This window comes from Empidonax traillii, unplaced genomic scaffold (assembly GCF_003031625.1).
Source record: "Empidonax traillii isolate 1590-97213 ecotype Southwest subspecies unplaced genomic scaffold, ASM303162v1 scaffold1839:size67204, whole genome shotgun sequence".
NCBI lineage: Eukaryota > Metazoa > Chordata > Aves > Passeriformes > Tyrannidae > Empidonax > Empidonax traillii.
Window position 1 is genome coordinate 9,429 of NW_020957032.1, and position 21,435 is coordinate 30,863.

General features: G+C 40.2%; 1 protein-coding gene across 3 annotated transcripts; it reads left to right on the plus strand.

Moving 5' to 3' along the window:
- The first annotated feature begins 1,306 nt into the window (after positions 1 to 1,306).
- On the plus strand, positions 1,307 to 19,719 carry LOC114071098 (heterochromatin-associated protein MENT-like). 3 transcript variants are annotated; one of them, XM_027908780.1, is made up of 14 exons: positions 1,307 to 1,415; positions 2,524 to 2,701; positions 3,989 to 4,102; positions 5,722 to 5,856; positions 6,230 to 6,347; positions 6,725 to 6,867; positions 7,408 to 7,563; positions 13,025 to 13,201; positions 14,135 to 14,221; positions 14,574 to 14,711; positions 15,195 to 15,312; positions 16,019 to 16,161; positions 17,259 to 17,426; positions 18,542 to 19,719. In XM_027908780.1, the coding sequence occupies exons 2-14, from the start codon at positions 2,534 to 2,536 to the stop codon at positions 18,953 to 18,955; spliced, it is 2,079 nt and encodes a 692-aa protein (XP_027764581.1). In that variant the 5' UTR covers positions 1,307 to 1,415; positions 2,524 to 2,533; the 3' UTR covers positions 18,956 to 19,719. The 3 variants fall into 3 exon arrangements, with proteins under 3 accessions (XP_027764581.1, XP_027764583.1, XP_027764582.1); XM_027908782.1 differs by lacking the exons at positions 13,025 to 13,201; positions 14,135 to 14,221; positions 14,574 to 14,711; ... (2 more) ...; positions 17,259 to 17,426; positions 18,542 to 19,719 and adding an exon at positions 8,384 to 9,287; XM_027908781.1 differs by lacking the exons at positions 1,307 to 1,415; positions 2,524 to 2,701; positions 3,989 to 4,102; ... (2 more) ...; positions 6,725 to 6,867; positions 7,408 to 7,563 and adding an exon at positions 11,686 to 11,745.
- The last annotated feature ends 1,716 nt before the right edge of the window (positions 19,720 to 21,435 follow it).

Genomic DNA, 21,435 nt, shown 5'->3' on the forward strand with positions numbered 1-21,435 from the left:
TATGCAGTGAGTATCTCTCCTACACTATGCTGCTGTCTAGAAAACCTAACAGATGCATCTAATTAGAACTCACAATGAAACACGCTCCTTATGCGTTGCTACAATTTTAACAGACCTGAGGGGCAGGAAAACATCCAATTAAAGTAATGTGGCACCTTACAAGTAGGAAAGCAACTTTAACAAAGCTTTCCTTTCCCAATTATATTGATGCAGAAGGTTCACCCTTGGCAGGGGATTGGCAGCTGCACACCCATATGCCCTACACCAAATTTTCCAGGTATTTCCATAGTTCATTCCTTATTACAGGATTCTCCATGACAGGTGCTGACCTACAGCATAAGTCCATGTTTGACCTATGCTACATACACAGGAGGTCAGAAGAAAGCTCTGAAGGTAGTTTGTGCCACGGAGAGAGACTTTGTTAGTCCTGCTCAGTGTCAAGGAGGCAGCCCTGGAGAGCAACTCCTATCCAGGTTTTTGAGGTGGAGTTTTCAGCAGTGCAGAGAGGTAAAAGATGAAATAAAGGGCAAGAGTAGGATTACACAGAATATTTAATTTAGGGGTCAAAGTGGGGATGGACAGCTACAGGAAGGACAACAGAAGAAGGGACAGCATGATTGCAAGGAAAATCAGGGAAGGAGGTATTTTTGTAGCCAAGGAAAGAAGAAATGGAATGAAAAATAAGGAATAGATCTCTATTGTGATACATTGGTCAAAAAGCTTTCAGATTGGATGGGGAAACAGAAATGAATTCTAATTTAAAACCCACTTAGATTCACATAGCAATGTTGCCAGTGATAGTACAAGCAAGGGTCTGGTCCCTGTCTCTTAACCTTCCTTATCTCCCAGTGGCAGCATTTCCCTGCTTGTACAGTCTTAAAATCCTTCATGATTAAAAAAAAAAAAAAAAAATTTCCAAAAGTGAAACCCACCAGGAATGACCAATTCTTTCTGAGAAGGAAACAGACAACAGAAAAACTCACACATAAGAAGTCACTCTCTTTTTTTCCTGTCTGCCTGTTTCTCAGAGATAAATTCTGTTAGACGAATCATAAAAAAATGTAGGTCAGCAACTGGCTTTTTTTAAACTCTCCAAACCACAAAAGAAAGGTTCTTCAAAGTACTGTGGGTTCAAGTTGTTACTAGCCTGTTGCCACAAAAGTGTTTATAGAAATACTTATGTAGTCAGTTTTGTAAAGGTCTTGTATGGTATCATTCTTACCATCCTACTCTGAGGTGATTCAGCTCTTCCACAGGGATGTGGGCTACAGGGCAGAACACATTGCCCATTTATGAGTCATAAGAACCTTCGCAGAACCGGCCAGGCACACTATAAATTCACCCTACCCTTCATGTGAACTGCAGAAACCTTGGAGACACCTGGAGCAGCAGTGTTTCTTCCTGCAGAAAACAAGGTACTGTAATGATTTCTAGATACTATTTATTTCACACATTCTTGGATGATGTTGCTTTGTTAACAAATGCATAGGAAAGAAGGAAGTAGGGATCTGACTTGGAAACCACTGAATGCTGGGGAAAGTAATTAGCTAGGATTGCACAGGCATAGTCTAGAAGGTGGAAGTCTTAAAAATATACAGGAAGAGCAATTTATTGTTCAGAGTTCTATAATTTCTAGGGCTCACTGACTAGCATATATATCATAGCAGGGTAAGAACCACTGTGTTTGCTTAAGTCAGCTAATTTGTTCTAGTGCTCTTTAGTTCTTAGAATTATCAGATCAGCTCCTGGTATGCAAGCTACTTGGGAGACAAACTGTTTTTATTCTAAGGCCATCCTATGCAAATCAGAAAAGCTCCTAGTCCCTGTCTAGAGCTCTCAGCTAAACCTGCAAGATAGATGACAAATAACAGCATTCATGGTGTACCGAATACAGAAACTTTGTCCTGCAGAAGAACTGGGAAGCTAGGATCTGGGCTAGCACTGTAAGACAGAGCTCATGATACTTTTGAAAATCAGAAAGGTAATTCAGGATGCTTAGCATGCAACAGTTGGAGCAGTGCTTGCTCAAGCATAGGAAGGAATCTTTTGTCCTCACCTAAATGAATAACTTGACTCTATTGTTAACAGAGTATTTGTTCACTACAGCAATGAACATCAAAATGCTCTTGCACAAACAGAAGCATAAAATTTGTCATAAGGGACATGTTCTCTATATTCTCTAGTCTCTCTCTCTCCATATTCTCTAGTCCAGGCACTGGTGAGTAACATTATCAACTGTTACTTCAAGATGCTGTAAAAGACAGTGCAGCAAGTGTCCTGGTGAACAAATACGAAACAAGATTGGAGACTGGTTTATCCCTAAAAATGATGGCTAATGCCATTAGTGAAACAGGACATGCTAAACTTTATATGACCTTATAAAAGTTAATCCTCCTCATATAGATAGTTTTAGGAAGGCTTTAAATCACAGAAGGAAGTTCAAAAAGTGAAGAGAAGCTTGCAGACTCATAGCAGTCATAATTAGTGATTTGTTAATAGCATATATTCTCCCTTTCTTTGCAGCTTCAGAACAATGGATGCTTTAAATAAAGCAAACACAAGCTTTGCTCTCGACTTTTTCAAACAGCAGTGTCAGGAAGATGGTGACAAGAATATTTTGTTCTCCCCTTTAAGTATTTCATCTGCCCTGGCTATGGTTTATTTGGGAGCCAAAGGTAACACCGCAGATCAAATGTCAAAGGTGAGTCTGGGCTTCAAAAAGTAGATGTCTGAAAGGGTAGATCTCCTGGAATAATGTCCTCCATGCCAGAATTTAACTATGATGGAACAGAAGAAGGACATATATGTATATAGTTTTGATTAGAGTGATTTTTCTGCTTATGGCAGCTCCCGTTTCACCCCTGATGTGCTTTGCAATGAATTGACCAGTTCTCCACTTGTGCAGATTAATTCTACTCTAGTCTCTGCAAATAGGACCCTAAGAAATTACAGAAGCGGCACTGGTGACATTGTCACACATTAAATTTCACCAGCAGAAACAAAGGATCTTTATCCCAGAGCTCAGTAACTTGAGCGCTCACCAGGGAGTAGGAGACCTGGATTCTTCTTCTACTCTGCCACAGAAAATTCCCATCTCATATCTCCTCTCACTGGAAATGACCCCACAGAAAAAGACTCTCCCTTATAGTTATTACAGGTTTTGCACTTTGCTAAACATAAATCCACATCTCCAAGATTAGAGAAGAAACAAGTTGAGACTACAACCCTTTTTTTAGGATGTATATTTTATTGTTAAAATCACTGACTGAAATCGCTAAGTTGCACTTGTTCAAAGCTCGTTATTTTGGCACGTGACAGTGATGACAGTCCCAGTGCTCAGTTACCTAACACCTAATGCAGTTATCTACCTCCTATCGTAGGAGGTGAGCCTTGTGAATTTGCATCTGCTAAGGCAGAAGTTGTCCCACCTGCTAGGGCAGTGATCTAACTCCTGATATACGGGACAAAAGAGAGCCAGGAGGGTAAAAGAGAAAGGAGTGATCTTCTGTTAGGATGAAGGGAAAACACAACAAAAGGCACAACTCTTCTAAAAAATGTTCCAAGGTGGGTCATACTCCTTTGTAGCCTGGGTAAGGTGAACAAGAACAGAGAAAGGGATTTAAGGCATGAAACTGCCTGCACAATTTTCAGGCTTTCTGACACATATGCGCACTTCATTTAGACTTCTGTTTTGATAGACTCCATCTGGAGATAATTGCCTCTTCCTAAGGCATAACTCCAAGCAGGCAGATTCCTCTGTAAAGACCGAACATGTAAGAGATTTGCCCTGCAGCCCTCAGCTTAGTGTGCACAAGCCATTTTGTACACACCAGCCTCAAGACCTAACCAAAGATTTTATATTCAGAAAGGACTGAATAAAATCTGAACTTGACTCTCTTCATCACCAGTTCCTGTGACATCACTGAAAATTTTAACAGAAACAGCAAATTTTCCATTGATCAATTTATTATTGCTTTTTCCACTACAGGTACTTCACTTCAACAAAGTTGAAGGAGCCAAAAATGTCACCACAACCATAAGAATGCAAGTCTATTCCAGAACAGAAGACAGTCTATCAAATCGATGTGCATGTTTCCAGAAGGTACCTCACCCAAGCTAGTGATCAAGCTATGGGCGTGGTCATATCTTTTCTTGCTTATATTTTCCTTCCACATTTGCATTTGCTTACGTTTGCCTTCATCAGATTTGGTGTACACAACTAATTGGTACAGCATCCTGTCATACCATCACCTAATGCAATACTTATTACATGCTTTTCCTTTTTAGGCAGAATTGCAAAAACTAATCTCAAATTTGCAAAATTTAACATTTGATGTTATCATTCTCTATCAATAGATCTCTTGTTCTTTCTCTCTTAGCTTTGAGGGCAGATTTCTTTCCCAAATTATTACTGTTTAAAAGCTAGCACACTTCCTACCTCAGAGAGCTAATCCCAAGGACAGACCTGCCCTTCCACACATTTCATTGCCTCATCAAGACAACAAAACTGAAACATTAACTTTTCCAAGCTACCTATACTTGATATGTTTCAGAAATTAGTCTCCATTTCAACTGAGCAGTTAACAAAATAATTTACATGTTGGGATTTCCCAAAGTAGATCAGTTACCTGCAATAATCTTAGAGAAATGGGGATAATTATATTCCTGAAATATTTTTTTGTCATACTGGCAGGCGTTTCTCCCAAAATATATGTAACTGAACATAGCAGAAAAATACAAAAAGGCAAATGTAATCCCTCTGAGACAGTAAAAGCTCTTTTTCCTCACTGATAATTCAACCACAGTAGTGTCAAGCTTCTCCCTGCTCTTTGACGTCATCGTTATTTGTTGAGGGAGTGAGCCATTTCCCTGCAGTCTGCCCACAAAACCCAAACTCCCATGAGTTTTGATGAATGGCCACTTGGATCTCCATCCCACGGTAGGAAGATTTATTTTAGGGCTTATGTCAGCATCTCCTTGGCTCTGCATGAACAGGAGAGGGATTGTCGCTCATGAGTAATGCTTGTCCTAATTGTAAGAATTACAGAGTGTTATGGGCAAGCACTATGTGTAGTGCTATGGGTTCAAACAGTTTAGAGATTTAAGTGTCTGTTCATGCCTCTGATTTTGATATAATGACACAGTGAATACAGCACAGGTGCAGACTTTTAGTTTACTAGTTCACAGTTTATCTTTCTTGAGCTCATTTGAGAGTCTGAGCTAACATTTATTTAATCCTGTTGTTACTTTAATATAAACAAGTTACTGCAATTACTGAAACATTAAGAAAACCCAAAAAAACAAACCCCAAACAAACCACAAAATTTTAAGAGAGATATTAAGAAATTAGGGGCAAACCTTCCATGTAACACCCTTGACTTCCATAAATGAAAAGAGTGACAGAGCTAAATCTTTATGCATTGTTTAACAGTTACTCTCTGTCTCTCATTCTCTGGATATCCTAAGTTTCAGAATCTTCACTTACAAACCCTTAAATATTTTACATAGTTCAGGCTCTTAAAACTTACATTGTGTACCATATCTGCAACTTTAAAATGATTCCTTTATTACTGACAAATTTAGAGCACCTCTTCCATTGTAATAGAGGTAACAAATCACCCAAAGAGAAATACTTTACTTGGAGCTGTATGAAAGGAAAAATTGGGAATTTTAAACTATTTACACAACAGATGAACAACATTTTTTTTTTCTTTTTTCAAGAAAGAATTTGGCAAATCAGATAATATCCATACTGGATTTAAAGCACTCAACTTTGAAATCAATCAACCTGCTGAAAATTACCTGCTTAAAAGTGTCAACCAGTTATATGGAGAAAAATCATTGCCTTTCAGTAAGGTAAGCCTTTTATTCAGATTATGCAGTGCCAGTTAACGTTCATAATCTCCCTATGACAATATAAACCACATACTTTAAATATTTTCACTTCATTTGCAAATCATGTTATTATCCTTCACATAAGTGCTTTCTATGAGACTTTTTCTGAGACTTTACACTAAAATTTTAGTTTTATGGGATGTGTATCTAATCTCAGAATCATTTGCAGGTGTAATTAGACAAGAACATTTAAACTGAGCATTTCAGCCAAAAAATTACATGGCTCCTTTGACAAACCACTATGCTTTCAATCATGCAGTTTTTATCTCTGGCTGTAGTAGCACTCATTCTGGAGGAGAACAAGCCTAATACCGGTGTCTCTCTTGCACTGTAGGAATACTTACAGTTAGCCAAGAAATATTACAATGCAGAACCACAATCAGTTGACTTTGTGGGAGCAGCAAATGAAATCAGAAGAGAGATCAATTCCAATGTTGAACAACAGACTGAAGGTAAGTTCAAGCCTCTCCTCTCCAGACCAAAAAGAAGCCGTTTTGCCTTCTCTGTAACCAAGCGGCCCACAGTAGGTAAACAATTAACCTCAGAAAGATAAATCAGGTCAGTTTTCCTAAAGTACTCATCTAGTTACAAGCCCTTACTAAAATTACTTTCCTTCATCTGAATGTGGAAGAAATTTGGCTTGTTCTTCTTCTAATTCTTCAAGATTACCTCAATGTATTTGCAAATATATTTGCATCTATCTCAAGATAGATGGGTACTATGGCAGCACTTACAATTTCCCTGGCTTATAACCACAGAAACTTTGCCAACACTTGCACTGAAACAGTAAAACTGCACAGACGTGTGAATGCCCTTCTATTTTCTCTAGGTAAAATCCAAAATCTTCTGCCTCCTGGATCCATAGATTCACTCACCAGGCTAGTCCTGATAAACGCACTCTACTTCAAAGGAAACTGGGCAACAAAGTTTGAAGCTGAAGCTACCAGGCAAAGGCCTTTCAGAATAAACACGGTATGGGAATATACTGCCCTATATCCTACATTGCATGTGGAGAAAACTAAAAGAGAAATTCCTGTCATGCTTTAAATCCACATGGCACAATAGTTACTTCATTTAAAGCGTATAGTATATTTTCTTCACCACACCTTCAGCACTAAGGCTGCACACACATAGTATGCCCTGAGCCACAAGTAAAATTGCCAGAAGCTGACTTGAAAAAAGCTTCCATTATCTGAAGGCATGAAGAACAAAGAGGTGAACAAAACTGTATGGGTTAGTTTTTTACATATTCATTTTTAACCATACAACAAATCAGAGCAAAATACAGCTTCCCATAATGGGAGTCATCTGAAACAGCTCAGATAGCTTGTCATGCCTCCAAGTACCTCTCCAGAAGACCAGGGGTCCTCTGAAGATCCTATGTCCAGCCATAAGGATATCTCAGACACATTGGGCAGCTTTTAGAGTAAATACAATAATCATCTACTGTGCTATTTTAACTCAGTCCTTTATTGTTCAGAGTACAAATGGAAACTATTTGATTTGTTGCAGCATACAACTAAACCAGTGCCCATGATGTACCTGAGGGACAAATTTAACTTAAGCTACGTAGAATCAGTCCAGGCTGATGTTCTTGAACTTCCATACGTCAATAATGACCTCAGCATGTTTATCCTGCTACCAAGTGATGTCACCGGCTTACAAAAGGTAAAACAACTGAGAACATAAATCATCTGAGAAAATAAGAGTGTCAGTAATTTACTCACTTTATGCATGTGTGAGGTAAAAGACCAGGCTGCAGTCATGTTTCTAGGAAGGAGGGTACTGATCAGGCTCAAGGTAAAGCAAATCTCAAATTTGGTCTAGTACTGTGAACCTGAACTTCTTGGAGCTCAGACAAGACTTCTTACTCTTGGAAGCTAGCACATCTGTGCTTTCCAGTGTTGATCTGTCCTGGAAACAAGTAACCCAAACTCCTCTTCCAGCCCCCAAAAAATGAGGACACCCATCCAGCCCTGCTGAGATCCACTGTCTGTACTGATTCAGACAGATATGATTTCATTCTAAAAAAACTCTACCAAAAATTGGGCAGGATGTCCAGAACTGATATGTATGGACACTGCCACCTTCTGTAAAAAGACTGATTCTGCCTTTGGATAACAAACTCTTAAAAATTTCTCATTTATAGGGTGTTCTGTGAGGGGGGAAAAAACAAACAAGCTCTATTCTAAAGAGCTAAATTCTAGAATGCAGGGAAGACAGAACTGGGAACAGAAAATCAATCTATTGTAATCCTGCTATATTCCCCAACAGTTACTGAGAACAGTTCAAATACTGCATTGACCAACCATAAGCAACATTGTTATTTAGTCAAAAAGATTTCCAAACTGGCATTTCCCTACTGTTTTTCTTGTACTCTTACAACAGTTTGAAAAGTCCTCCATTTAAGAAAAGAGAAGAAATGGTCCCTAGGGCACAGGTGTTTGAACATTCTATAATTTTCTAATTCTCTTTTTACTAACTGCAGCTGGAAAGAGAATTGACTTTTGAAAACTTGTCTTCATGGACCAACCCAGAACTAATGGAGAAAATGAAAATGGAGGTTTATCTGCCGAGGTTCACATTGGAAGAGAAATACGATCTCAAATCTACTTTGAGCAGGATGGGGATACAAGATGCCTTCACAGAAGGTCAAGCTGATTTCACAGGAATGTCAAAGGACGGTGATCTTTTTTTGTCACAAGTTTTTCACAAGTGTTACCTGGAAGTCAATGAAGAGGGCACAGAGGCAGCAGCTGCCAGTTCAGCAGCACTGGCATCACGAAGTCTTGGTGCTACTGTTATTTTTGTGGCAGATCACCCTTTCCTCTTCTTTATCAGGCACAACAAGACCAAGACTATCCTCTTCTTGGGAAGGTTCTCTTCACCCTAGAAACTCAACAATTACTAAACAGGTTATTGCAACAACAATGATGAACAAAATACACACCACAAAGCGCATCTTAATAGTCTGTGCGCTTCTTAACTTTCCTTCACTGTTGACAAATCTCTTAATGTTAGAAGAGAGCACATATTAAAAGTAACCATGAATTGATGCCTCTGGCTCATTTTCCTGTCCAAAGAACCTGAAAATGCTAGCACTACCCTGTAAGTATCAGACTGTGCACAGAACAACACTGGTGTGTCTTTTCAGTACTTTCTGAACCAGAACTGCCACCATTCAGAACATGTGTATTTTCAATATATGTGTTTTGGTACCTAAGAAGAAAAGAAAATCTTCCTCCAGAATGCTACTCCACCTCCATTAGTTTCAGCTCACTCTGCTGATCCCCAGAGGAGGGTTACCTCACTCACATTCTTGTCAGTTTTTTTACCAATTTTGTGGCCTTGCAGAGCTGATAATGAAATAAACCTGCAAAATCCTCTGTGTTCCTGGTACAGATGCTTCTTTTTTTTTGCATGAGAAGAGGCTAACACATGTACTTTCTAATCTATGGCCCACAACAATTGGAAAATATTGAACAACACTACAGAACTGGAGGAAAATAAAACCTTGAAACCTTTTACTTTGTAATCTTCCATCCACACAATACTGTTTCCACCCTAACACTGCACTGCTTTGCTCTCACTTTGCCTTGCCACTTATTCCACTTGTCTGAGGCAAGATCAAATGGGAGAATTAAATCTAATTTAATGCAAGTAATACGTACTTCCTAAGTGCTTTCAGGAAGATGACATGAGAAACCCCCCAGGTCATATTTACTCCTGTCACAGCTCTTTCTCCTAAGAGAATGTCCTAATCAGTCTTGCATATTTGCTGTGAGTGCTCCTGACCACCTGAATTCACAACAGAGAATAAAGGACTGGTGTTTTTAATGGACTTGCATGCACCAACAGCATCTTACTAGAAATACATCTTCTTGGGACAGCAAGACTCTATTTTCCTGCCACAGAAGAGACTGCTGACTGTCACTGAGTTGTTTCTCTTTTAAGTGCTCAACTGCTTCCAGGGTTCCTTCTGGTTCTGCTTCCCAAAGGGGAAGGAGCATCAGAAAAGTGTAATGAAGCAAGTGCTTTATATTACCCCTATTCAACTCCAGCAGCACTGCCTTCAGTCTGTCTCAGTTGTGAGACTTGACACAGGATCCCTGTGACTTCAGGTCTAATTCTGTCTTGCTTCACCTAATACTTGCTGCATTTCCCCATGGACAAGCATCTTAAGCACTTCCTGATGTGTCTTGGGAATAAAGACAGGAAAGCCACACCTGAGAGGCCAAGGAGAAACAAAACCATGACAACATGCAAACAAACTCACTCAAAGGTCTTCAAAGTCAATGGAAACTTGAGTCACCTTTTCTCTCTCCTTCAACTATTTTAAGCACCATTACAAAGATGACAGACTTCATGTCCTTTCCTCAGTGCCAGATCATTACTGAGTGGCAATGGCCACAAAGCCTGAAGGGTGAGTTGCGTATTAGGGAACAACATTTTTCCAGCTTGAGCAGCCCTGCACTGGAGAAGGTTGCTCAGAAATGTTATATAATCTCCATCCTTGGAAAGGCTTTGGCTAACCTTATCTACTGGTGGCCCTGCTCCAAGCAGGAGATTGACCTCTGGATGCCTCTTTCAATTAATATTTTTAATTATTTTCCCTGCTGTCAAAAGCCACAATGCCTTGCCATCTCCCTTTCTCAGCCTGCCTGGCATCCTTGCATGTTGACTAGCAAAGGCAGCTAGCTTGTTCACTGTCACCATACTTCTTTGGGACTTGGGAGTCTCCTGGCCTGAGCTTTCCTACCACCTAACCATTCAGTTTACCTTTCTGCTATCCAGATTTCTTGAGGACTTACTCATCATGCCAAAACCAACATTGGTTTAAATTCTGGCATTTCTCCACTGCCTTGCACAACATTGATTTCTGCCATTTTTTAGAACTCTTAACCCACTCTGTTCCTGTAATCAGGCTTGCAGCAAAATGCTTAGCACACAGTTTCCTTCCCTTCTGTCATCTTCCCCTGTCCTCCAGTTGGGTCTTACAGTAGTTGCCACCACCTTCTTCTTTCACCACTGTCTCTCTTCTGGGACTGTAGAGTGACAACTATGGTCCATGTTTCCCTCCATTGTATGTTTTCACTCCAACCTTGCTCAAGCCCTCCCAGTGGGGTTTTTTTCAATTGTTGTCCTCCTTTACTACATGTAAGTACTGTGCAGTAACTCAGTGTTTTGCAGTGTTTCTCTCAACTGATTCCCATTCATGGTTGCAATGAGATTTCTTTACCAACAGAACCAGTGGGGTGTCCATCCCTTACCCTCTGTGTGGTCCATCATGGCTTTGGCTCTGTCTATGCTTGAAGCTGGACACCTAGCGTCTAATTCAATCACTAAGCTTGATGTGCTGATGTACTGAATTTGAAACCCAGGAGTCGCAGCTGCACAAAGCCAGTGAGGAGAATCAGGCCTTCAATACCTATTTAAATCCAGAAGAAAAAAAAAAAAGGTATTGTGTAACCTTTTTACTAGTCACTTATTCTAAACAACAGACTGTTTTCTCCACAACACCAGAAAACCTTTGGAATGCAGGACCTGCTGTGCTAACCTGTCAGTACACTACTGTGGTGTAACAACAGAGCTGAGATTTTAATTCCATTGTCCTTTGGAAATGTTTAAAATGGAAAAGTGATAAGGTCAACAAAGAGGCCAAAATTACATAAAATCTTTTGAGGATGTGATAGAAAGGAGCTTTGCGTAGGAGGAAGCAACATGGATGTAGGGGAGAAGGAAAGGGAGGTGCAAGCAGTACTATGTTCCTTAATTTAAAAATTGCTTAACACACAAACACAGAACCTGACTGAGGACAAGACCTAAGTCTTCTCTCTCATGGGATCAGAGGTAAGTATTTAAACTAAAATATTTAAACTTAGATTAGTAACTTCTACAATGCTTTTACAAAGCAATCTGTGCCATGCATGACAGTATAGATAAATTATAATATACCAGTGTTATAGTGCATCATTCTTGCCTTGTGTTTTTCTAAATGTCAACCATAAGAGAAAATAAATCTTGAGCCTAAGGGAAACTGCCAATTTGGGGCAGAATTGATTACAAGAGAGAAAGTTTTCTTAGGGCAGTAACTGCCTTTCAATTAAAATCCTCAGTTCAATGAAAGAGTTCCGTATGGCACGGGAAGGCACATTAAGGGACTCAGGTTTCATTAGCAGAAAACAGAGAAATTTCCATCCTGATGCTCTCTTGGATGTGTTCTCCAAGGAGGGAAAATCACTCAGTGGTACAGATGTGGTACTGACAGCACACTGACTGCCAGAAGAACTGTAGTGGTTTGGCAACCAAACACTTGATAAATATTGGTAGACTTCAGAGACTGCTCCACAATTTCTGATGCTCCATTCCTTAGATACAAATATTAATAACAAAACCAGCAAAATCAACATTTTTGGTCTCTTGAGGGGAAAATGACATGAAGCAGGTACTACTGGGCAGATATCCTAAATTCTAGAGTACTATAACCTCCACACATCTGCCACTTTCTGGAGAAAATAAAACTGCTGGAACATACAGAAGAGGTGGTAGGTACACATAGTGAATAAAACTCCATGAATCTAAAGGGAAATACCAGCTTTTCTGTTCATGATACTATTCAGAATAGGTGGCTGGTTAGGAAAAGAAAGTGAGCCTAAGAATTATGCCTAAATTCTTTCCATGGTATCAGCTCTCAATTCTATACAGATCCAAAATGAAGCAGTGGGAAACTCAGTCATGTTGTGAACCAATGTACTAACAATGCATTTACAGTCCCCCTGTGAATAATATTTTGATAAATGGTTAGTTAAGGACAAAAGGAAGAAAAACACACAAAAATACGTATAGTTTCGAAAACCAAGGGCAGAAAGAAACATGGAGGAAACTGCAGCTCTGTAAAAGAGGACATATTTATAGTTAGTGGAAAATATTTGGCTAACAAAAAAACTAGAAGAAATTGCTGCTCCTAACAGGTGGCAAACAGTACCTGTGCGGAAGATAAATATACAGCTATTAGTTTTAGTTGATGTCAGTGCATTGTGTTGCACATGTAACATTTCTCACTAATATGTTTTGTGTACAAAATTTTAAACATTCAAAAAGTACAATTTTTTCTCTTGCCTCTTTCCAGGCTGTAGCAATGGAAGTGGTCTCAACCTCAGTTGGCAAGTTTACGGTTGATCTTTTCAACAAGCTGAATGAGACCAACAAGGGAAAGAACCTTTTCTTTTCCCCTTGTAGCATATCAGCTGCTCTGGCTCTGACATACCTGGGTGCAAAAGGGAATACAGCAACTGAGATGGCAGAGGTAAGTTGCTCTATGAAACATGCACCCCATACAATAGCTAGCTCCTGTATTAGCTACAAATCTTAGTGTTAGAAAAACTTGCCACCAGAATGACAAAGAACCAAGGCACATAAGTAAATGGCAAATTTTTATAATGTCATAGCACATCACTTTCTTCTCCACGAAGAGAAAGTGTCCTGCTGTTATCACATGCTGAGCAGAAGGTTCTTTGAACCTGACTTCTTTTAAATTATTTGACATCTTCTAATTTATCTTATGATCCCATAAGATAAATGACCATGACTTGGTCACAGATGGATATTGCCTCTGAGAAGCAAAAAGCTGATGCCAATAGTTCCTAACTAATTGGTAGGAGGCTCGGAGATTCCTGCATTCTCCCTCTCTACTCTGACCAGGATGCATCCCTTTATCTTGATTTATGCTTTCCTAAATAACTGCCTGACAATGCAACAGGAAAACAGGAAGGGTTTTGGTATATCCACAATCCCTAACCCAATCCTACTTAATGTAACATGGGCACATTGGTGGCTCAGAAGGAGCTGTGGTGCTCAGCACTGCCCAGCACTCTCCTCTGCATCACTGCACTCTTGTTCAGAGGCCTTTGTACCATTATCATGTGAAGACCCATTTGGGCTTGCACAAACACATTCCTGTTGCTGGAAGCAACCGCTATGGAAGGGAGATCTGCCTTGCAATGTGCAGACAGATGCACTGTGTTGATGCTCAGGGAGAGGGACAGAGCTAGTCACTGTTATCCTACGGGATTTATGTATACTGCAGATTCAGCATCCCTTTGATTAGTCACCTAAGCAGCAGACAGCACAGTGAATTATCACAAGGAGTGAAACAAGACAACTATTTGATCCCCATTTGTCTTTAAGTCACACCAGTTCCTCCATGCCTATTTTTTACCTTTGGAAACTCTGTTTGCAGGTTCTTCATTTCACTCAAGCAGCAGGAGCTGAAGCCTCCTCTTCTGTGGCCAGGCCTTCTCGGGGGAGACCGAAAAGAAGAAAAGTGGTATCTATTAGAACTGAAATTCCAAGACAAAGAACCTCCAGAATCTAAATGTTCAGATACAGCTTTAGGAGTCCAGTATTTATTGTCTGCACCCCCCTTTTAAGTACAAATGCCCACATACTTCACAACAGGTTGAAGTTCAGTTCCTTTCACTCAGTCAGACTCTGAGAATCATAAAAGAACAAGTCACTGGGATAGTATGGAAGGTTTGCTAAATGGTTTGATCGTAAACTTCAAAAAATAAAGAGTAAGAAAGGGAAAACCGAGCTCCTCTCCCACATACGTCACTTAGCATGTTTTGAAAGCTTTGTGCAAAAATGCAATTGCTGAATGTTTGGTTTCTTTTTCCAAGGATCCTGAGAACAAGAAAGCAGCAGATATCCATTCTAGTTTCAAAAAGCTCCTGACTGCCATCAACAAACCCAGAAGCACCTACTTGCTGAGAAGTGCCAACCGCATTTATGTGGAAAAAACCTTCCTATTACTGCCTGTAAGTGAAATCTCAGAGAGGAGTAAGAAAAGGGGCAAAAAGTATTTCTCATTTTAATTACTTGATATTAATGGAATATGTTTGAAGCTGACCCTGTGATAAACTCAACAGGAAAACACAGAATTTAAGGAGGCATTGCCCTTGGACTGTGCTGTAGGGATTCCTTTTCATGCAATGTGCCTTTAGCAGAAACCCCAACAGATAAAGTTGTAAATGAGACATTAAAATAAGCACATCCATGGTACATGCGCATCCTTCCTCACTTCTCTAGATAAAACTTGGAACAAAAGTGGGAAATTTCTGTTCTTTAGTTATTTCTCAATTGTTAACCCACAGTCCAAGAGAGTGCAACAAGCAGGATCCTGCAGTCCTCAAGGCCCAAGAATCTATCAAGTACCAGAGCTAACAACTTCCCTTTGGGACCGAAAAATAGTGTAGTTCTCTAGCACAGAACATTTTGCTTACTTTTTTATTATTTTTCAGACATACATACAGCTCAGTAAGAACTACTACAAAGCAGAACCACAGAAGGTTAACTTTAAGACAGCACCAGAACAGTCCGGAAAGGAAATCAATGCTTGGGTTGAAAAACAAACGGAGGGTAAGCTGAGCTCAACCCCAACATCTTTGCTCTCCCATTAAGTCAGCCTGCCATTTCCTTTGGGCAGGTGCCCTTGCTTCCCCAGGTGGTACTTCAGCAGCCAGGTCATGCCTTCCAATGTGGATGTGGACAGTGAGCAGAGATGTGGTGGGAGGACAGAGGAAGAGCAGCACACTTAAACAGCTTCAAATACCTGATCCAGACCTCAGTGAGCTCTTTGGGGAGACTCCCATTGACTCTGCTGTGCTCTGCATCAGGTGATCCTCCAGTACAACCACTGTCCTAGAACTGCACCCATGTATCACTGGCAGGGCAGACAGAGGGGGAAGACAGCTCTGCCTACCAGTGTGCTCCAGGGCGGGTGAGGATGCCTGCCCAGCTGTGCCATCCTGCACTGGCCAGAGGGGCTGTCCTCCCTCTAGCTGGTGAAACCAGCTGGTGAGGCAATATATGGCTTTCTGCTTCCAGCTTCTTGTCATGAAGTTGTGACATTCTTGGGGGAAGGAGTAAATCCTCATCAGTTAGCCAGGAGGACAGGACAGCAAACAGCTTTGAAAACTGTGAAGAAACTAACTGATTTATGTCAGGGGAGCATTTTAGGGAGCAGGGCACTGAGGAATTTTCACTAAGAAGTTGAACTCAGGGGAAAAAATTATCAAAACGTTCACACTGCTGGAATTAAATCTGACTCTTCTGATTTCAAAAGGCAAAATCAAGAATTTGTTGAGTCCACAAGATGTGTCAAACACCACTAAGCTGATCCTGGTAAATGCAATTTACTTTAAGGCAGAATGGGAGGTGAAATTTCAGGGAGGACATACAGATCTGCAAGCCTTCCGACTGAGCAAGGTAAGCTCTTCCTGTGTCCTTCTTCCTGTAAACAACCTGGTGACAACAGCTACTGCTGAAATCTTTCCATTTCATAAGTCCTTTAGGTGTCCCTGTGGTAGCCCTCTGTGAAAAGCTGGTTACAGCAAAATCTGTCAGTGCTCAGCTCATTGAAATATTAAGATGCTCAGGTAAATGTTAATGAGCTCCAGATAACAGCTACTGTTTCCAAAAGTACTACAGTCACTCAGGCTCTTTTTACAAAACAATGCTAAGAATGACTAGATTGTAAAAACATGGGTTTGAGAGCCCAAGCTTCATGGACAAGAACTACATGGTATGTCAAGGGTGAGACCTCTGAGCTGTGCAGCCTAGCTAGGCACAAACACACCTGCTCAAATACAGCTGCAACAGGGTACCCTGAACTATTGCATGGTTGGAAAGGACTAGTAGAAATGATAATGGCATGTATCCAGAAGAGATGTTAATGAATTCACATTAAAAACAAGAACTCTGCAATTTCCACAAGCTCTACCTTCTGCCTTATGATTAGCCTTTATACATTGTCTGCTTCCCTGAAAGAAGGAATGTAGATGTTAAAGGAGGCTAGACACTCCTGACAAGGTGACTGCTTGCCAGGAACTTCCCTCATTATAAGCCCTTTTGCTTTGACACTAGTGATATCTTCTCTTAAGGGTTGTGATGTAAGGAGCAATCAGATGGCTGCTTTTTATCACTAGAGAGAGGAGACCACTGAAAAACTGCACAACACTTGTCCTCTCTGTTTCTCTGCCATAGCGTTGTAAGGCCATATCCCATGCCTCCTCTATCCCCCTAATTCTTGCAGACATTTCTAACTCTCTTCCTCCCTCCTCTGTTGGCTGCTATGCATGTTTTGGAGAGAAGAGAAAAATCTGTCAGTTCAGACTCCAATGAAAGCTTTGGGACAAACACCACGATGAGAAACATAGTCCAGTCAAGAAAAGTCTTAGAAAATGAATTATAAATTCCTGTTTTAAAAGCTGTTTTTAAAAGTTTCCTCTCCCTGCACTGTACTGAGACATCATCATCCTTCCATTCAAGGAATGATTTCTTACTTATAAATAAATACTTTACAGAACAAGACCAAGCCTGTAAAGATGATGTACATGAGAAATACATTTCCAGTTCTCATCATGGAAACAATGAATTTCAAAATGATTGAGTTGCCATATGTGAAACATGAACTCAGTATGTTCATCCTCCTTCCTGATGACATCAAAGACAACACTACGGGTCTTGAACAGGTAAAAAAGCATGATATATCCATTTTGTATTAGCACATAGTCATTAAAAAAAAAAAAAGAAAAAAAAAGAAAAAAAAAGAAAAAAAAAAGAGCAGGCTGCCAACCATCTCTTCTTTTCTGAAGACATACTGTCATGCTGTTTGACCTCCTCCACTAGCTGAGTTAATTTCCTTTAGTATTAATCTAATCCCAAGGAAGTTCCTCTATGATGAGCACAATTAGTTTGGTAAGAACTGAAGAGAATAATAGTCAGATGCTTAGCTCTTCAACAGCCCTACGACTGATATCCAATCTTACATGTTCTCTAAGGGTTAAATCTCACTGCACATTCAAGAGGGACAGTACTGCACAAGTAGTAACAGCCTCTTCCTGAAATAGCAGACACCTCTTCTCCATGGCCTGGAAGTTTGTTTACCATCTTGTTCTCATTCTGTTTTTCCCTCTCCCCACCACCACTTGTTTGCTGTCTGAAAAACTAAGGTTTTGGCGAGACTGCATGTGTTACAGTAATGAGATCTACCACTGTAGTTACTACAGTTCCAAGGTTGTTGAATTTTTGGAGTCTATACCATTCATTCCTTTCCTCCATTTGATCTGAGCTGAACTGTCCAAGTGTAGTGCACAGGACACAGACTGGCAGTGAAAGACCTTGCTGGAAAAAGTTCGTTTCAAAGCTGTCATGGAAATAAGTGCAACAATTTTAAGACCTGTTTTTATAGAACTGGACCAAACCACATGCCACACAGCTGCCAATCTCACAGTAATTTTTCTTCATATCAAGACTGAATTAAAAGAAAGAACTACCTCAGGGAATGGCAGCTGTTCAGTGCCCTTCCTGTCTTCCTTTTGCAATGAATTTGGTAGGGTTGGTGCTCAAAACTTCGCAGCACTTAGACTCAATTATTTGTTGCATACACTGTCTCTGATAACCAGTAAAACAGTTTCTATTTCATGCTTTCAGCTAAATGCTAAAATGCTTTTAAAATGCTTTTGCTATTTAAAAAAAAAGTTAAATTCATTACATTGTTGTAAAGTTGATTAATTCATAGTTAATTAACCGTTTTCCCCTTGCAAACATCAAATTCCTTCTCTTTTTTTTTTTTTTAAAAAAACAGCTGGAAAGAGAACTAACCTATGAGAAGTTGTCCGAATGGACTGATTCCAAGAAGATGACTGAAACTCTTGTGGACCTGTACCTACCTAAGTTCAAAATAGAAGAGAGATATGACCTCAGCGATAATTTGATCAGGATGGGAATGCGCAGTGCCTTCAGCAGCAATGCTGATTTCAGTGGGATGACTGAGAAGGGTCATCTGCAGATCTCAAAAGTTTTTCACAAGTCTTTTGTCACAGTTGATGAAGAGGGCACTGAGGCAGCTGCTGCTACTGCTGTCATTATAGAGCTAGCAAGTGCACCTGTTGGCCATGTTCTGAAATTTAAAGTTGATCACCCTTTCATTTTCTTCATCAGACACAACAAGTCCAAGAGCATCCTCTTTTTTGGTAGATTCTGCTCTCCCCTAGAATGAATTAGTACTTGCTCTCAGATAGCAACCAAGGTTCACTGTTCAATGGAAAAATGTGAGCTGCAATGCTAAAATCTGAACCTTAAGCCATATAGCTACCTGTACTGAAAGCGTATGTTCTTTTCCTCCCATCCCCAATCCCCCTCAAAGAAGGCAGCACCCAGAAACCATCCTGTGCCATCAAAGAACACCCTTCTACTGCTTCTTTCCATTGTGCTAATGAGACAGCCCTCCACAGAAAACAGAGCATGGAATTTTGCTCCCTTGTATCAAACCTGCTCTTCTGGCTTTGCTGTTTGGGGCTAAGGTGGAGTCATAAAAGCCCTCTGCACCTAGCCAGATGCCATCATCTAGCCTATATCAAATGCTGACTTCAAGGGAAATGCAGTTCATTCTCTTGGCTCTCCTTGGGAAAAAAAACCCTGAAAATAATAATAATAAAAAAAACGTGTAGAAATCTGTTTGCTCTCTTTTCCTCACTGGGAAGTGAGGAATTTGCATTTCCTTATGCTAATTTCCAATTTAGGACTGTTAGGAATTAACAAAATTTAATACAAATCCAGAATAATCTTGAAATGGCCCTTACCTTCTCCTCTCTCATTACATGTATATAGACACATCACACTTCTCTCCTGCTCTTTCAGCTACTTGAAAAAAAATTAGTCTTTGGGAGAAAATTGTCCAGCCCTTAACATTTAATTGCTGACTTCTAATCACCTTGCATTTTTTCCTCATTTTTCTAAACTTTGCAGTTTAAGGTTGCTGAGAGCAACATGCCTTCTTTTTACCTTTTACTGATATGTAATCTAAATCCTTTAGAATTTAAATCTGTTTCTTCTTTTTAACTTTACTTAATTATACCTGTTTCCTGTCGAATATCTGCACAGATTCCTTGCTACCTGTGTTATTGACCAATGTTTGACTTGTACCTTACGAGTGAATCTCAGCAAAGATATTCATGGTATTAACAGAAACACCAGTGAAATTTTGATTGATGTTTTACTTCATAATTTTACCATGACCTGCATTTAATAAAATAACTAGGAGTTGTGTTGTTATTCAAGACAATTAATGACTTGGTTCTCTTAGAACATCCTGTAATGTGCACAGCTGGAACATGTTTCCGCTCCTGCCATTCCAAATCAACCACACACTATCCCAACTGACAAAGCTGAGAAACTTTAACATACCAGTGGGCTTCAAATAGGCCCCAAAATACTGTTATTCCACATGTTATCCTAGGCATTCACTAAACATAGCTATCACAACACACTAGAAATAACAAGTCTGGCTAGAGGCTATGGCCCAGATCACCTTCCAACCAGCCCATTTGCCCATGTTCAACAGCAAACAAGTAATGAGAAAAAAAGTGAATCTTCCACACATCCCTTTTGCCCATGTACGATACTGAACAAGCAACGCTGCTTTGGCAGCATCAGTTCCTTCTGTTGGCTTGGGAGGGCAGTAGTTGTCCTATCCTGTGGCCAAAAGGAATAGCATAAAATTTTGCAGCCATTGTGGTGCTCTGACTACGTGTCAGAAAGCATTGTCTAAGACAACAGCATTTGAATGCAGGAGGGAGGAACTGTAAAAGCATTTACTCTCAGCATTCCACCTACAGTAACAACTCACTCCACCCCACCAAAAGGTATTCTGTGTGGAACTCCATCTCCACCCAACAAAGTATACCTGCATCTAATTCCCTGTACGAAGTGCTGCTTCTAAAATCAGTGCCCTCCCTTGCCTGTAACACTCAGGGTGCAGCTGTCAGTCACCAAGGGCCTACCCTGGCACAGCCCAGTTGCGTGTTATTGACTCAGCTTTACTGAGAAGTTTGTTGTTTAGGTGTGGAAATGCACACAAGTGGAGGCTTTGCAAAATAAGAAAAGTAAAAGCAGAAACAGGTAAGTTATTGTCAGGATGGAATAGTCAACATAGCAAGGCTTCAGGAGGAGAAGCACTTGCATGAGGAGGTAAAAAATATAAGCTTTTTTTTTAAAAATGAAGATTTGGAAGGCGACCATTATTAATATGAAGGCTGAGCCTCTTCTAAGGAGCAACAAAGACCATTTCTCCTCCACTTAAGTGATGCTTAGCCATCAAAGACTCATCAGGGTGGGTAGGCACATTAATTCTTAGCCTTGTAGCATGATAATCCTATCTCTCTGCTGTACATATTCCACAACAAGTAATAGCTGGGAATTCCTAAATGGTGCACACCCAGCCTGAAGAGTCACTCCATGTAAGAGCAAAAGTTTACCCAAAAGGTAGGAAGAGTTCCATACCCAGCCCAATGAAAGGTCTTCCCACTCCAGTTTTTGTGCATCTCCTCATTCGTAGTACACTGCAGGGCTCAGCAAAGCAATACCTCTAAGGCTCTCTGAGGAACTACAGCACAGTGACTGCCATCTGGCGATGGTGCAAAGGGTCAGACAGGCTGGTTTTGGTACCAAACTACTCCCAGTCTCAGCTTCTCTTAAAGA

Coding starts and splice junctions, on each gene's coding strand:
- LOC114071098 (XM_027908780.1), top strand. CDS start 2,534: ATGGATGCTTTAAATAAAGCAAACACAAGCTTTGCTCTCGACTTTTTC. Junction 4,103..5,721: donor GATGTGCATGTTTCCAGAAG/GTACCTCACCCA, acceptor TCTTTTTTCAAG/AAAGAATTTGGCAAATCAGA. Junction 17,427..18,541: donor ACACTACGGGTCTTGAACAG/GTAAAAAAGCAT, acceptor TTAAAAAAACAG/CTGGAAAGAGAACTAACCTA.